Source organism: Corvus brachyrhynchos, unplaced genomic scaffold (genome assembly GCF_000691975.1).
Source record: "Corvus brachyrhynchos isolate BGI_N302 unplaced genomic scaffold, ASM69197v1 scaffold783, whole genome shotgun sequence".
NCBI classification, from domain to species: domain Eukaryota; kingdom Metazoa; phylum Chordata; class Aves; order Passeriformes; family Corvidae; genus Corvus; species Corvus brachyrhynchos.
The window spans coordinates 893,344-911,037 of NW_008236979.1; the positions used below are offsets into that span (position 1 = coordinate 893,344).

At 36.0% G+C, this 17,694-nt stretch overlaps 1 protein-coding gene across 1 annotated transcript in view; it reads left to right on the forward strand.

Moving 5' to 3' along the window:
* Positions 1–17,474, forward strand: part of ATRNL1 (attractin like 1) — a gene marked incomplete at its 5' end in the record, with an annotated part of 455,979 nt that extends 438,505 nt beyond the window's left edge. The window contains one exon of the mRNA XM_008629373.2: positions 13,556–17,474. Within this exon, the coding sequence (XP_008627595.2) occupies positions 13,556–13,680 (125 nt within the window). The remainder of the gene's footprint in view (positions 1–13,555) is intronic.
* Positions 17,475–17,694: the final 220 nt, after the last annotated feature.

Consider the following 17,694-nt stretch of genomic DNA (forward strand, 5'->3'; position numbering starts at 1 on the left):
GCAAGTGTTAAGCAGGAATTAAAGATGGATAAAAAGTATAAGGTATAAACCATAGCAATGAGTAGCAGATGAGCTGCATTCAAGACTAATAGATTCTTCATGAAAATGCTGTGACATTTATTTTCTATATTAAAAATTCAAATGCAAGTGTTTAGTATGTCTCATACATATCAGCTCTTTCTGTAATTCTGTGACTGGCACAGTTTTGCCTTTAGTCATTTGGGTATTGCTTTTCCATCCACTTTGATCACATTGTGCTTCTGGAATATTCCCACCAGTTATCCTTAGAACTGTGATAACTGAATCTTGTTTCATCTGTCCTAGAAACTACAATATCTATCATGAAGGAGAGTTTCAAATAAAACTGTGGAATAGGAAACCACCCTCACCCCCCAAATGTTTATTAGCACCTTTAATATAAATATTTTTATTAATGAGAATCCAACCAACCATCTCAAAAATTTATGGTGCAAGTATATGTATAATAAACATCCAGTGTCTTTTCTTTCCTATACAAAGGAAAGCATTTATCATTCTGGTAACACAAGGGACAGAAAACAATGCCAATTCACAAACAAAACCTTTCATGATTTAATATTGTTGTTTTGTCCCCTTAGATCCTAGAATGATAAATATTGTTCCTCCTTTTGTCAGTATCAGAAGCACTTTCATATGTGGAATAAAGGCTCATTCATTATAATCATACTGGGTTTTTTCCAGGTTGCTTTTTCCAATCTGGTTCAGAATACATCATGCCAGTGATACTGTGCCAGCTTTCTTGTGTTTATTTCAAAGCTCCACAGGTACCTGTGATGCTACCAGTTTGATTTCTGTTGATGGGTTTTTTTACTATTTCTATTCTCAAGGTTTTGAAGTCCTCACTGTGTGTGGGACTTCATTACATTGAGAGGTGCACAAACACGTACCTAATCTAGCCTGGGCATGCAAATCAAGTGTCCATGGAGTGTGATCCTCTGGGAAGCCACAGGCAAAGTCTGTTTGGTCTGTTATGGTTTTCCACAAAGGAGGAGGCAGCCTATGGACAGCCCTGTGTAGGGGATGGAACTTTCCTTTTAACGTTTTCAAGTACTTTCTGTGCTATTTGCTCCTGAGAAGATGCTGTGAGGAGTCATCACCTGTGAGTTTATGCAGAACACAGGAGTTATTCCAGGTGAAATGTCTGTAGCTCCATCCTCACCCCAGCCAGCCAACAACAACCCATTCTGGTTTTGTCTAGTATTGCACTATTTCAATAAGTCAAAACATACCTTGATTTCAAAATGTGTTTTTTGCAAATCATGTCAGTACTCTAAATAGACTTAGATTATTTTCAGAGGAGAATACACAATGGTTAAGCACATTATGTTTTAAGGAGAGCTCTTGGCTGTGGTGTGATGCCACCCCATCTCTCATTCAGTGGTGGCCTTAGGAAGCACAGTCATTGAACTAAACCTAGGCAAACTGTCTAATCACTGTATTAGTATGTATTAGTTAATTTGTGTATAGCACTTTGGAGATAACAAGCTCAATATTTTAATACAGTTTCTCTTCCCTGGACACATCTCTTGTCTTCATTTTTAAACCACTATGAAAAGGTCACTAAACATTGATCTTGTAAATGAAAGCTCTAAAATAGGACTTGAAAGAGCTAATGTTTGGAGGGAGGAAAAAAAGTGCGAAAATTCAACTTGTTTTTAGGGCTCAGATTTCTCCTACCAAGCTTTAGATCTCTTAACAGTCTCAGAAACGACCTACCTCACTCTGGAGGCTGTTTGTTCCTGCAAGAGCCTCCTGGCCTTACTTCCCTCACCTTGAAACCCATCCCAGTGGATCTGGAGAGAACATAAACCCCACTGCCTCAGCCTCTGTGGATATTTAGCAGCTCCATACACTGGCACAAAGGATAGCTGTATCCTTGAGGCCACCCCGGCGAGGAAAACACATTTTTGTCCCTTTTGCAGCATGACTAAAGAATGCACCATTAAACTCATCAAAGAGAAGAAGTTGCATGAGAAATGTGCACTAGTTAGAATACAGTTTTTAAAATCTTGAATGTAAATACTGTTCTTAAAGCACATGTGGGACTCAATGAAATAAGGCTGGCTGCATTTAGATTGTTCACAATCTACTTCATTGCTCTTAAATAATTTGGTCATAGTTCAAAAATGAAAAGTTATTTTTATATTTCTTTGCAAATCTTGAATGTGTGTATTTTTCTTGGAAAAGAATTGCCCACTAAAATGAGAAGTCATGAAAAGGGCAAATGATATAAGCGATATTTAGGATGTCTGCAACTTTTAAAACTACCATACCACCTTCTTATGCTAGTACAATGCAAAGAGGTGAAAGGAAGTGAAAAGGAATTAGAGTAGTCTTAGTAGATAACTTCAGATTCACAAAGAGAATTCCTGATTATTGGAAGTATTTTGTAAAGGCAATTAAATGTTGTGCTGACTGAAGCTCAACAGAAGAAGAAGCATCAAAATTAAGAATGGAAAATGAAGGGCTATTTGGAAGGCAGGCATTGGAAAGTAGTGTAGGAAAAAGCCAGAAATCCTATACATTCTTCTTGTTATATTGTCCAAACCAGACAGAACAAATGAAAAACCAACTCACAGGGTCACACATCTGGACACAAACCTTACAGAGGTTTATGAATCCCTCTTGTGTCTGGCTCTTCCCCTTTTGGGGGATAATACCTTATAATTCTGAACTTCACATGTTGTAAAGTCCCATTCCCACCACACCTTTTGTTCTCCTCCCACCTTTTAAGATAGATGTCATAAAATTTGGTGTTCGACCTTTTAGAAAAAAAGATGGTTTGCCACTGATTACCTGCTACTTTCATTCTTTGCATCCAAAATTGCAGCAAGCTTTTAATGAACCAATCCTAAGCACGAACCATGATTTTCATTGTCACCTTTTTTCCTATTCTTTATGAAAATCAGTGTCTTATGGCTGCTTCAGAGTCTCGAGTGTATGGTGTCTAATGGTATTGCTTTATAGTTTTATATTACATCATTATAATTTAGGATAATTATTTATAGTTGCAAATCGTAATGCAGCAGACTGTAGGAAACAGAATGGTGTATTGCACAGCAAAGGGAGAGGAGATTCATGGTTTATTATATTATTATATTATAGAAGACACTTCAGGGGTTCAGACAAAAGTTTCTCAGATTGTAGCAGTTCTCAGAAGCTGGGAAGTACAAAACAGATTTCATTTGAAGCACTCTTGGATCATTATCATTGTATATAAAGCCATTAAAGTCTAGTTGAAATACAGAATATCAGGAAAAAAGGGAACCAAAGCTAAGTTTTTCACATGTGATCAAAAAGCATATGGGAAAAAATAGAGGGGGGAAAAAGGTCAGCAGTTAAATAGCAAATAGAAGCCTCAGTGCAATTTCTGCTTTTAAAAAAACAGATGGGAGATTTAGCACAATTGCAGTGAGGGAGTTCTAATGTCCTGCAGAAGGTTTGTTTCTCTTTCATCACACAGTAAGAGCTTTTTTGAAAATGCTTAAATGAAAACTAGCTCCTTATCACATCTTGGAAATACAAGGACAGCATGACGCTTTGTACAGCACACACAGGTTTTGATGAAAATATTTGGAACAATGCACAGAATTGCTCTGAATTTTGCCTGTTGTCTAAAGGAACCATCCTGATGCTGGAAAACTTGAAGCATTGTGTATCTCTTACCACATCTTCTTGTCCCTGGTTTCATTTCTGCCATTTCTTACTCACATGAACTGTGATGAGAATGGGCTGCTGCAGTAATTCTTTAGTGTCAGAAAGTGTATTTTCCTTGAGTGCATCTTCAGGGAGCTGACATTGTTGGGAAATGGGCTTTGTGAAGTTTTCTGGACTGTATCTTTCACTTGGTTTCTGCCTTTTTTTGCACATCCATTTAGTAGTGTGAGTCCTCTTCAACAGGCCATGAGTTGTATTAAAAGGGGGTGTGGTAATCAGGCTGAGATTTATGCCAGATCAGATCCTGAGGGGAGTATTTCACAGCTTCTGTATCTCTGGTGTATGTTAATCCTAAAAGGAAGGATGTGGAACCTGAATTTGGTGTGCCAGGAGAATCTTTCTCATTTTTTTTTGCAAGCATTTAGAGAAATGTTTTAAATGGCAATAGTTATAGTTTGGTAATCCTTTTTTACAAGAATAGTTGGGGTTTTGTTGTTGTGGGCTGTTTGTTTTCAAAAATTTTATTGATTTAATGGGTGGATGAGACAATGAGTGCTACTTGTTGCATTTTGAGTACACACAGAGGTAGATGGCAAGCTGTGACTATGGACTATCAGTCTTCCAGTTCTTCCTCTCCAAATTAGGACACATGTCTAGGGCATATAATATATTTACAGTGATTTGCAGCCATTGTATTACTATCTCTCAGTTTCAGGCATTTGCTGTACCTGCATGTGTCACACAAGCAGAAACAGTGCTCTTCTACTACCATTTTACTGATATTTATCTATATTGACTGCTCAGTACCAAGTAAGTGTATGTAATGAAGTGTTTAAAATGGAAACCTATTTCCATAAAGTTTGACAGGTCTAAGTGTGTAATTTTGCCTGTTATAGTCATAACATGGTGTTTTCAATGTAAAATAGAAGATTCAGTAAAGAATAAATGAGTAGCTGTGTAGCTTACCTCTTTATACTGGAGTCCCATTCAGAATTATTCTCTTTCAGTGCAGACCATAATTGTGGTAGGGCTATTTGTATAAAATCTTTGGGGGTTAAAATGTTGGGATTTTTTTTGTGATGTGAACTTTCTGGCCTTTTACCAAGCTTTTCTATTGAAATTAATAAAAATCAATTTTCTTTATAAGCTGATGCTAGATTTGCTGACAGAGCCACCTTAATACTGACAGCAGGGCATTTGTGACTTTTTTTTCTTTTCTTTTTCACTGTTCTTGGGCATTAATAGCACTGAACCTACAAATACCCTTGCTAGAGATCCTGAGGACCCTGAAGTTGTCACTTTAGTGATATTTCAAAATATGGTTCAAAATTCTCGGCGTGCTTTCTGTCCTGTTGACTTAATTCTGTGTTATCCTCCCAAGATTGTTTGTTTTGTCAGAATGACTCCTGGCTACGTAGCAGGGGAAGGTCTGAATATATAATTGTGGAAATCAGCAGAATACTGAAAAACTGGCATTGCCATTTGGCCAGAACCAAATTAGTATCAAAACAGTGGTTAGAGTGATGATATCTGTTGGAATATGGAAAACATATGTTGGAATATGGAAAACAAGTCCAGTACCTCATAAACCTTCAAAAGCAGAACTTTTAAATGAGAATTCTGTATGGAAAAGCACTGTAGATATCATGCCTACTGCTGATTAAGCTGCAGTCCTGTTGAATTTCTGGTGAACTACAATAATTTATTTTCATGAACGTATTCAGTACTTTCTGGTTTAAATAAAACTTTTGACAAGGGAAAAAAAAGCTGGCACCTGCAATATAAAGGGGGCAAGAGAGAGAAAAAGGATCTTTGAGGATTATTTTTCTAATCTTCTTCCTTAAAAGTAAATGGTAATGTAAGTAGTATTGTTTTATCTCCAGTGTGGGTAGAATTAGCCCCTATTGGGCCCTTAAACCTATTGTCTTTAAGGTGGTGTGTTTTGTCTTGAAGAGGAGAGTAGTAAAGCTGCAAATCTGACAGTATATGTTATCACCCAGATGGAACATTAGGGAGGTATTCATAAAAACTGAATTTCACCTGGCGAGGTTTATCACCCCAGATTTCCTCTACAGACAGAAAGAGATCTGCTTTAAATCACCCCGTGCAAGAAAGGCCCCTCTGGAGGGAAGCAAACCCCAGTGACTACTGCTGCCTTTTCTCCTTCGGAGTGTTCTCCTGATTGCTCAGTTTTGTTCCAACCTGCTCTGTTTCCCAGATGCTCACACATGGATATTCACACACACGCAGATACTCTGATTACTGAACTGCATGAAATATAGTTCAGCCCTGTAATAATGGCCAGTCAAACTCTGTTTATATGGATGAGAGATCTCTGTCCCACAGGTGTTCATTCCACTCATGATGTATAGTAAGGCTCTAACTTTCATCGCGTGGTTAAAGCATCCAATTGCATGAATGGGTTTGGGTAAAAAGCTTTAAAATATTTTAACTCAAGTTCACAATTTTTTACAGCTTTCATACCTTCATTTTGCTCTGATTGGCATCTGTGATCCAAATAAAAAGAGTTTGCTGAAGATAGAGGCAGAGTAAAATAATGCTGTACAGGCAACCTCGAGTGAGCCAGGCTGGAGGAGACTTTTGCAATCCAGACATGTCTAATTACTGTAGAGGGGTTCATAAACTAACCCCACCTGGGCCATAACTGTGATACTGACTTCTAAACAAAACCAATGATGATTTTGTTTATATTAAACCAGGTATTGCTAAAAGTAAGTGAAAATAGAGCTTCTTCAGTACTCTGAGTACTTTTTTCTCTTCTACAGAAATAGGTTTACAGGACCAAATTAGATTCTGGCGTGATTAATGCATCTCACCAAATTCTTGCCGAGTAGCAAATTAGTTTATAGTGATTTTCTTGAAAACAAATTAAACGGCTGCACAACATCACAAGAATAGAGATGCTTTTCATAACATATGGATAAATTATTCAATGGAAGTGAGATGTAATCAAACAGAAAATGTAATCCAAATGTTTAAAATATTACTGTCCATTGTAGGAAAAATGTGTAATTACTTGCATTTTAACACATGATGTGTAATACACAGTGGCAGAGCAGCAAGGAATTAATCTGCATGAGATTTGCACATATTCTAAGTAGAGATTATTCCTTTTTAGGTGTTTTTAATATCATTCAGTTAAAAAAAATATGACAAGAAGACTCGACCTCAAGTTGCACCGGGGGAGGTTTATATTGGCTATTAGGAAAAACTTCTTCACCAGAAGGGTTGTCAGGCACAGGAACAGGCTGCTCAGGGAAGTGGTGAAAACACCATTGCTGGAGGTATTTAAAAGATGTGTGTGTGGCACTCAGGGACATGTTATTGGTGGGCTTTGCAGTGTTAACTTAATGGTTGGACCCCATGATCCTGAGGGTCTTTTCCAACCTAAACAATTTGATGATTCCATGGTTCTTGTGTTCCAGGAGGGCTGGAGTTGAGAAAAGAGGGCGGGAGAATAAAACTTCAGTTAACCAATGTTAGGCTGCCCCAGTCCTGCTACTGTAGTGTCTCTAACTCCCCACCAGGTCCACTTCAACAGGACACTGAGGCATCCCAGAGAGCATTGTCAACTTCCCCTTGTCCATATCCAGAGAGGCCAAACAAGCCATGCTGTCTCATAGTCACTGGCAGGCTGGACAGTTTAAAGGCACCAGATGTTGTACAGACCTGTATTTCAGACTAAACTATGGATATCTCACTCTGAAAGGGAAGGAAATCTGCCTGACTGCATTAAAAAAAAAAGAAAAAAAAAAATCACCACTGGCCTCATGGAACACAAATATTTCACACAAATATGTAGGGCCATTTCCTTTTCAAAATGAGAAAATTTGGGAAAGGCTGAACATTTCTTCAAAGAGCCTTTATTGTATAGTCTGCATTTCCCACAAACTGACAGCAGGTAATTTATAAGTCTATTCTGGGAACAAGGATTTCTTAGTCACTTATAGATAGCTCTTATTACTAAATAGCAAAGGTGTAATAAAGAAGAGCATGACATCTTCTCCCTACTAGTGTGTGGCTATTTAATTCCACACTATCATTATTTAGTTCATTATTGTTATGGTTTAAGCTCTGTCTCGTATTTTACTTATTTAATTAAGTTATATGCAAAAGAAAAGGAAAACATACCTCCTGGCCTCTTGGCTGTCTTCCCATCTAGCAAAAATTATCACTGAAAAAAAAATGATGGGGTTACTTGCCCAAAGTAATTTCCTAGTTAGCTTAGTTTGTTTAATACATCTTTCTGAAAGTAAGAGCAGTGTCAACTTAAAATACACATTCATGCACCAAACAGGAAGAGAAGCCCAAAAGACTGTGAATTTGAGATGCTGTCAGCTTGTCCTTTTAAAAATAATCTAATTCAAATAAAAAAACATTCAATATGACAGGCTATGAAGACATTTACTCTTCTTGGCAGATGCTTATGATTATTTTTCTCTGTGACTAAGTCTGCGATCTCTGGATACTGTCTAGGCACACCTGCCAGATCAGGAAACCCAGATACACATGAAGGATTTGACTATTTTCTGACTTTGAAATGAACTTAGATCTGTGGTGTTCTTCTAGCTATGCACAGTCTTGAACTTCAGATGACTCTTAATTTTTCTCCTGGAAAGTAGAGACTCGAGAATCAGGTTTGCACTTGCTTAGGAGGGGGCTCTGTGCATCACATTTTTAAATACCAAATTTTGTTCTGGTTCCACTTTATGTGCCTTTTGGATATCTCCCAACATGACTTGATCCATAGCAGAGGAGTACGCAGCACAAAGAACAGGCTGGCCTTTTCAGCCATGAAAATTAAGCATGAGTTGTTCTATTTGGAGGCAGTTTGGTGGAGAACACAGGAACAACCAGAAAATTGTGAAACTATTACCAAACAACTAAACAGAGTATGACTATTTCTAGCACAATGTCTCATAAAAGTAAGAGAATTTTTTCTGTGGGTACTCAGAAACACTGCCTAGTAACAATCTTCTAGAATGTTATGTTCCTTCTAGAATGTTATGTTCCCCCACTATTACAGACATTATAACAAACACTTTTTTTTTCTCTGAAGAATAAATGTGTGCAATCCATAAACGTTACGGTGAATGTGATCTATTTCTTCAAATTAAGAAACAGGTAATATAAAACTTCATTATTAACTGGGGGTTGTATATAAGTTCTGTGTATGTGTATATATATATATATATGGTTACATAATGGCATGTTTATGTTACATTATTACATAATTTTTGCATATATATATATATGTATATGTATATACCAGTTATGCACACATGATCTACACTGTGTATTTATCAAACACTATTTTTATAGACTTGAAATATTGATAAATGGCATAACTCATTAAAATTCCCTACATTCTTACTGGTAGTTTTATTGATGAATAAGAAATTATCTTCATTGGCTTCACTGTGTGCTATGATCACCTTCATGAGGCACCACACTCTATTATTCTCATCATTTAAGGTATCTTCAAACAGCTCAGATCCATTTCTACAGATTTCCATGTTCAATAAATCTACAGTGGAAAAATTTCGAGTAACAGGTCCTTTATGATAAAAGGACTCTGTCCACTATGAGGTGAGCATGTACAGTAATGCCAGGCTTTAAAAAATCGACAGATGGAAGGAACATAAAGACTTGTGGGCACTGAAGGGTGAAGCTGTGACTTTAATAATATAGTGTTTACCCAGTCTTTGCTGTTTAAGTCTCTCTGTATGGCAGCTGGCATTTTATTTTCATTGCTTAAAGTCACCTTAAACAATGACTATAATTTTGGTAAAAATGTCAAAGAAATTTAATTGATCTGCCTGACTCGTAGTTATTTTATTGTCTTCAGGTTTCTGAATGTTCTGATTCTGCATAACAATGACGTGTAGAAATTTAATCAAGTGAAGACATCTATCCAAATGTTATGTCTGAATAATGCATATTCAAATTGAAAGGAAACATTTCCAGTTACCTGCCTAACCACAAATCTGAGGTCATTCTTTGTTCCCTTACTTTTAACAAAGGAGATAGTAGGAACTCGATGCATTTCTCATTAAAATGAACAATAGAGGAGGATAAAAAGGCTTTAAATATGCACACCAGCAGGTGAGACTAATTTTTCAATGTAGAGGTTTTTTCTGCTATTAGGGATAGTGTAGCCTTACATCAGTTCAAATGTAGTTGTATACAATCAGAGGAAAAATGTTTAAACATCCCAGCATGGGTATTTCCATTTAAATCTGATTACAGTGAAATAAAACTGTAGCTATTAAAGGTTTAGAAGAACTACAAATACAAGCAGTAAAAGAAGACAGTTAGTAAATGAGGTAGTAAAACATTTCAGCAGGGCAAACAGTTTATAGCACTCAGCCTTCCTGTAGCAGACTGTGCTATTCACCACAGACCCGTGCACTGTTCCCCGAACTGCACTTAAACCTGCAATTAACCTTTCACGCCTAATGAAGCTGTTTTGCTGCAAAATTAAAATATATAGTACTGCCTGTTTTTACAGAGACTGGGAGGAGAGCATCTCAGAATGAATGACTTTTTCAGATGCAGGATTAAAAGGCTGTTTGTATATAAATGGTGAATGCGCTTTTCAAGGTAATCTCATTTGATTTGCTGTATTTTATTCCTCTAGTTATTAATAGTTTTGCACTCTTGTAAAAAAAAAAAAGAAGGAAAAAATTCACACCCCAGTAATTTTATGATTAGACACTTCCTGAAAATAAACTGTTACTATTTAACTTCCATTAGGAAAGACAATAGTTCTGCTAAAGATAACCAAGTTCATATTGCTTTCTCGGTGTTTTCCTCATTGTGGATGCAATTATCTCTTACAAAAATATACTTTCCACTTACGATTTGACTGGGCTCACTTCTTAATGACCTATGCATACGTATCCTTAAAACAAGCTAGAGGTTGTTTGAGTTGCATAGAACTAGGTCAGGTTATTTCTATAGCATTTAGTAGAAAAATAAACTAAATTTAAAAATGGGGCTGGTTCTGCAACTAAGCTTGAATTTCCAAGAAATTAGAAGTGACCCATTGAGCCTCCGTGTGGAATCCTTACTGATTCCGCTGTTCCTTTCTGCCACGTTACTCAAGGGTCAGAAGCAACCAGAGACCATGTACTGGTTTGGAAAATACCAGTTTGGATGTTAGGTAGGATATTTAAACAGCAGCATTCAGAGAAGGCGGGTAAATGTAATAACTTAGGAGTTGAGGTAACGGATCTAGAGCACTGTACAATTTACAATTCCAACTTCAATGACTGTAAATGTATTCACATTTGTTATTTAGATAAAAAAACCCGTAAAATCAAGGGAATGTTTTGGATTGTTTGGGGGTTTTTTAATGAATATTTAAGCGACAGCATTTTTTTCTGTTTTATTTTGATGTAAATTCTCCTTGCTCAAAGTGTCTGTGCACAAGCTTGACTTGGTAAATGAAATTCCTTTAGACTGCCAGTCTGCAATAATGAATTGTTCCCCCAGTTAATTGTATTGCTTTGATAACAAGGAACTACACTGGGCATAGAGAACATCATAAATGAATTTCATCAGATGATTTGTGTGACGTTTTGAAAAATGATCTTCTGTAGTGAGGTGATTTAAATGGAATTCTATCAACATGCCAGTACATCCCAGTATGCAGTGTTAGACGTAAGGATTCCTTTTTGTTAATTGCTATATCAAGTGAGGTTAGCATAATACATCCAAATATATTTTAAAATAGCTATGAAATTGCAAAATCTGTTCACTAGTAATACCCCTTCTGTTTAGCATAGTCCCTAAGCCTAGCTGTTGAAGATAGGAACACATGTAAGCAATCATCAAAATGTTATTTAGGTTTTATCCCCGAATTTGCTAATACCAGATACTGCTTAAAGGTGCCTCAAGGATTTCAACAATTTAATTTGTCAAAGTCCAATTTAAGGCATCACTGGCTCATGCCAGGAAATATCTGTGTATGTGAGAAAAAACAACTTGATTAATCTTGGCTCTTACATATCCTGAAATGTATCAATGATAATTGTACGTAGCGTTTTACAGTATTATGCATATTTAAAAGGCTGGATGCACATTAATTAATTCTTGCAACTTTTTGTGAGTTAAGAAAGGTAGTGTTACCAGTGTGCAATAGCATAGTTTTTTTTAGGATACTGGAAACCTGAACCGAATCTGACCATGTGTCTTATATTATGAAAGAAGACTGTAGCAGCATTTGTTAGTGGAAAAAAATTTTTGCACAGTTTCTTTGTAGATAAGTGCTGAGGGATTGCATGAAAAGTATTGCAAAATTGGATTTGGTGTAATAGATAAATTGAGTTTGATATAGATCTGAGATAAGAAATAGAGACTGCCTGTTAGACATGGTGAAAAGTATCTTCAAAGGTTTCTTTGGAGAGTGGTGATGTTATTGGGTGGAGAATGGGATGTTTTGGGCAGCATGGAGAACTATCCTTACTTACATTTTGGGTATATGTAGATGTGTTTTTTTGTGTTTTTTTTGTAGTAGGACATGTGAATGGTGTGAATACTCCTAATCCATTGGATTGCAGTATCACCTGTGTGAACTGCCATGTATTAAGTGTGTTGTTAATCACAGCATTTCAGAAGTCACTAATTTCTAGAAAGTATGCAGTAGCAAGCAAATGGAAGAGTAAATTCTTAGACTATTAAATTCTTAGGTCTAGAAGGGAATCCCAATGAGGAGTGGCTGAGGTCACTTGGTCTGTTCAGCCTGGAAGAGACTGAGGGGAGACCTCATTGTAGTTACAACTTCCTCATGAGGGGAAGAGCAGGGTCAGACACTGATCTCTGCCCTGTGGTGACCAGTGACAGGACCCAAGGGAACAACCTGAAGTTGTGTCAGGAGAGGTTCAGGTTGGATATTAGAAAAAAATTCTTCATCCAGAGGGTAGCTGGCACTGGAACAGGCGCCCCAAGGAAGTGGTCACAGCACTAAAAGAGTTCAAGAAGCATCTGGACAATGGACATGGTGGGATTCTTGGGACTGTCCTGTTCAGGGCCAGAAACTGGACTTGATGATCCTTGTGGATCCCTTTGAACTCAGGATGTCCTATGATTCTATGATTCCTAAGCTGCCTGTCCTTGCCCTTGGTAATACCCTGTGAAGATTACAACAGGTCATGAAATACCAACAGATTAACCAGAATCCAAAAAAGAAGAGTTTCAGTAAGTTGACAACATTTAGAATTTGTCCAGACCATCACGGCTCACTGCTTGTTTACAGATCTGTGCTTTCTAGAAAGATAAAGGTACTTTCATATCTTTCTGTGGTAAATACTAACCTCTGAATATTCCCTAATCAGAGAGGCATATATATACACATAAATTTTATATATATATGTATCAAAGGCAAATATTCATGGGTACAATGTTATCCTAACTGCAGTTTCTGTTTCTCTCTTATTTTCTTATTTGATAGTTTTATCCATTTCTAAATGCAATGCACAAACATTTAACATGAGAAAATTCATGTCAGAAAGCTTCTGGCCCACATAACCAAGAAAATGGTGATAAAGAGAGGTCATGCTAAGATCACACAGCAAATAAGTAGGAGTCACAAATGGAACTCAGTTCTCCTTATTTCCAGTCTGGTGTCTTAACTGCACTTTTTCCTTCCACTGTTTCTTCACTGTTACCCGGTAGCATTTAAGAAAGTGAGAACTTGTTATCTAACTTCGAAATAAAACTGATCACTTCTGGGAAACGATAAAAACTTTGCTTGAAAGAAACCATCACGCTGCTCTGGAATTCTTCTCAGGAGAGCTACGCATTAAATTTTGTTTTTCCTTTATTTATCTTACAGGTCTCGCAATTGCAAGTGCTCTGATAGACATTTCACAACAGAAGCCTGCGGACTGTAAAGATAAGAGTTCAGGAGTCAGAAATCGAAAACATCACCTTTCAACACGTCAAGGAACTTGTGTCTGAGATTCAAAAACTGCAATTGTATATTCTGTAATGTTTTCTTTTTAAATGGCTTCCATTGAAAGCTATACTACAGCCTCAGTTTTTATGGAGGCAAATCTATGAATGAACACATGAGGTACTGTGCTCTGTTCTAGTCACACAGCCTGCTATCCCCCAAAGCAGAACAAACTTGTGGTTGGTATGAGTATGCTTGATGAGCTTTAATAAAAAGAGTGGATCCTGGTATCAACAAAATACGGAATAAAATACCTAGTATTCTTAATCCTGACCATATCAGAGCAGGGAAAATCCTTGAACGGAACTAGGACAAACAAACAACACTTTTTTTTTGTAATGTAGAAGCAAATTGTATAATTGAAAATGGAGCAAGTTCCAAGAAAGTAAAGGAAATTTTTGTGTAGCTTAATGTAATAGGAATTGTACAGTTCTTTCCTTGTAATTGGCACTAAGCTTTCTTTCCAGCAAATAGGAACTAAAGAGAACTATTTGGATTTAGGTGTTCTTTTATCATTGCCCAGAAGAGGTAGGCAGCCTTTGAATTCAGCAAAGGTGTATCCCAAGAACACCACATGTAATATTTGAAAGATAATTCTATTAAATACTATGATTTGAGCATTTCATGATTATTTTTTCTTTGCATTGAAAAAAACCTCATAAACATATTTTGGGCTGCAGAAGAGTGATGGGTGGGCTTTCGTTTCTGTACCTCAGAGTTTGTCCAGAATTAGGGATGATATATTTTACAAAGAGGATCCTCCATGCCAGCTAAATGATCAGAAGAATTAACTGAGCATGGAAAAGCTGCTTTTACAATCTTTTTTTCCAAGAGAGTCTCCAAGACTGCAAATCTAAGGAGAGTTGAACATGCTGTTGTTCAACCTGCTCCCATTTCAGTATTGAAATTTGCTAGTATCTATATATTGTCCTGACCTCCAAGCAGAAGAAATGGATCCCAGTCAGCACTTTGGCTCTTGTTTTTGTAATACAGAATAGTTATTTTTTTTCCTCACAACTGCAGAATTTCATCTCATTGTCACTTTAGCACCTGTTAAGGAATTGCCCAATGTAAATAAATAAATAAATAAATAAATATTTAGAAATCCAACTTGGTTCCAACATTAGTTCTCAAATCCAACAACCAGTATGGAACTTCACACAATCAGTACTCAACAACAAAAATCAGATGAAAGTTTCCTTTTTAAAGGACTGTAGTCTTTTGGGGGTTCAATAACCACAACAGATAACCTGGCAACCAGCTTTAATGGCCCTTGGTCTTTTTATTTACTCAAAATTCATGAACATATAAAAGAATAAGAGAATGCTAAGGGGCAGGTAGCAGATGTGTCATATTCTCATTTATGCATTACACACTTGACAGAGTGTAATATGAAACTAGTAGTTTTGTACAAGCTTGTTGAAAGTATAGTTTAACTCCAAATTTGCCACCATCCTAGTACAGGAGAGTGATACAGAGGTATAAATGTCTCATGTAATGATAGACTTTTGGTAAATATGAAAGATATAAAAGATAATTGATGTTTACTACTATATCTGTATTTTTTATGTTCTTTTTATTTCAGGAAGATGATGACATTTTACTGTTTATAGTTGACTACATAGTTACTTGCATGCCATGGTGGTGCAGTAGCAGTAATAAAGCCCTGTTGTGAGTTGTGTTTATTTCCTAAAGTCATTCATACATAGAAGTACTCAGCTTAATTTGGATGAGGACTAAGTGTAAAAATAATTATAAAAAAGGAACAATTGTACAGTATGTAGTTATATCTTATACAGGAGTATTAGGTTGCATCTAACCATGACTGCTCTATTGTTTTGATAAATTATGCACTTATGAATTGTGGTATAATTATTTCTTATACTGGCATGATTGTTTCAGTATTTTCATATCTTAAAATAAGATTATTATCTTGAAATAATGCCATCACAATCTTGTGACTTTTATTGCCTATTCTGACCTCATATAACCTAAAACTTTAAAAATTCCTTTTTAAAGGTTCTATTGGGAACTTTGAACCAGTGCTACTTAGTATATTGAAAAAAATTGTCCTTTGAAAACAACCCTTTCTGCCAGTTTTAAAGTTGATCTGTTCAAGTGAATATAAATCAATGGGACTGGTTTACATGATGCATACACTTAGGAAAAAGAAAGAGCCACTTGTCTGGAATATATTCCAAATTCTGTACTATCCTCAACCTAAATATTTTGCATAAGAAATATACAGTGTGTGTTTTTTGAATGTACTGGAAACCCCATCCACAGAAAGAACATCCAGTGCTGTAGGAGAGTTTTTAGTGTGCTCACTCATACAGGATTACATTCCTCTGTATCTCAACCAGAGTTTGAAAAATACTTGAAAATCAGGTGTGAGTTTTAAAGGGATTAAAATATTTTATTGTGACACTGAAGATAGGCAAATAGCCATCAGCCATTTTACTGTGTTTTCAGGTAAAAAATGTTATTTTATTGTACAAGAAAAGCATGTTTGTCATGGGATCATTCAGCATTTCCCTTCACTCTGAGAATTTTTTTTTCTGAAGTATCTTTCTTCTCCCAGGATCCCTGATTGCATGCAAATTAGTAAATTCATATAATAATGAAGTAAATTAAAGTACTTATATAATGGCCACACTTAAATACAAGAAGTTTGCAAACACATCTTATACCAAAGCTTTCTTTTTGGAAGGTAAAAATAGCATAAATGTCTGATAACTACATTTTGCTAGTTGTTGACAAGTGCAAACTTTTTGGTAACAACCACTGTACATCAGATGAGATGTCTTATGAACAGTCACATTATGATTGCATCAAGAAAAGGCCATTTTTTTTTAAACCCTGTTCTCCAGTTTAATTTTGGAACCCTCTCTTAGAGTCAGAAAATGCTGAATGCCCTGTTTTACTCTTAACATGATTTATATTGGATGAAAAATAAATGAGTAAGTGCTGTTCTGGTAAGTAAGCCCCAGTGAAGTTCTGATTGTCAGGATTCAACCTCCCCCTCCTCAGTCCGTGGATTCTGCTTAGGGAAATTCAGCAGCTATGTATTACTGATCCAAATATGAGATAGACTGTCCATGGTAACATGGGTTTAGTACTTCAGTTCCTCTTTGTACTTCTATATTTATATAAAATCCTGAAACTCCTTAAATTGAATTTGTGCACACTTCAGAATATTTGTTTCCATTCATTACATTCCTATGAAATGTAATGAAATATTTGTTCACCTATACAAAAAAAAAAAAAAAGGTTATTGGTATGTTGCCACTATTAAAATTATTTATTAAAAATGGTCAAATTCTTGACATGTTAAGGCATGAATAGGGAACATTCAGATTCATCTGATTTGAGAATTTTCATAGCTGACTGCTCTTTTTATATGTAGGATTTCCTCTCATCTTCCCAAATCAAAAACATTTTGACAATTTCAGATTGGGGCATGGAATTTGTTATGTGTAAAATCTGCAGCAATAATTATTTTCTAAATAATTTAATGTAGAGGCTGGAATCCTGATGGTAAGAATTTTAGTTTGGGATCACTTTAACAGATGTTCAATCTTCACGCATAATAACTTTCCTAGTATTCATATAAATTATAAAATCATTATGTACCTAATTTCATTACCAGTTTTTTAAAAAGCATCTGAAAGGTTTCTTGACAATAAAGAAAAATTCTCTGTTAAAGGTAATTTACAATCCCTCTTTTTTATAAGCAAATTTGTCCTGTTCAGAATGTTTAACATTACTGGGGAAAATTAAATAAATTAACTGTATTTTTTCCAGTCTCTAAGGTGCAACATTACCTAAAAAACTGTAGTTTGCTGATACTTATTTCAGATCTAGAATAAAGCATGGAATATCCAAGGCTATTTTAGGTGCTTATAACAAATAATAGCAAACCCAGTGATGTCTACAGGTGGCCAGAACTTCCCATAATGTCTTCAGTTGTATTTCCTCATTCAATACTAGTGAAGAAAGACAAAGATGGCAAAAATAGG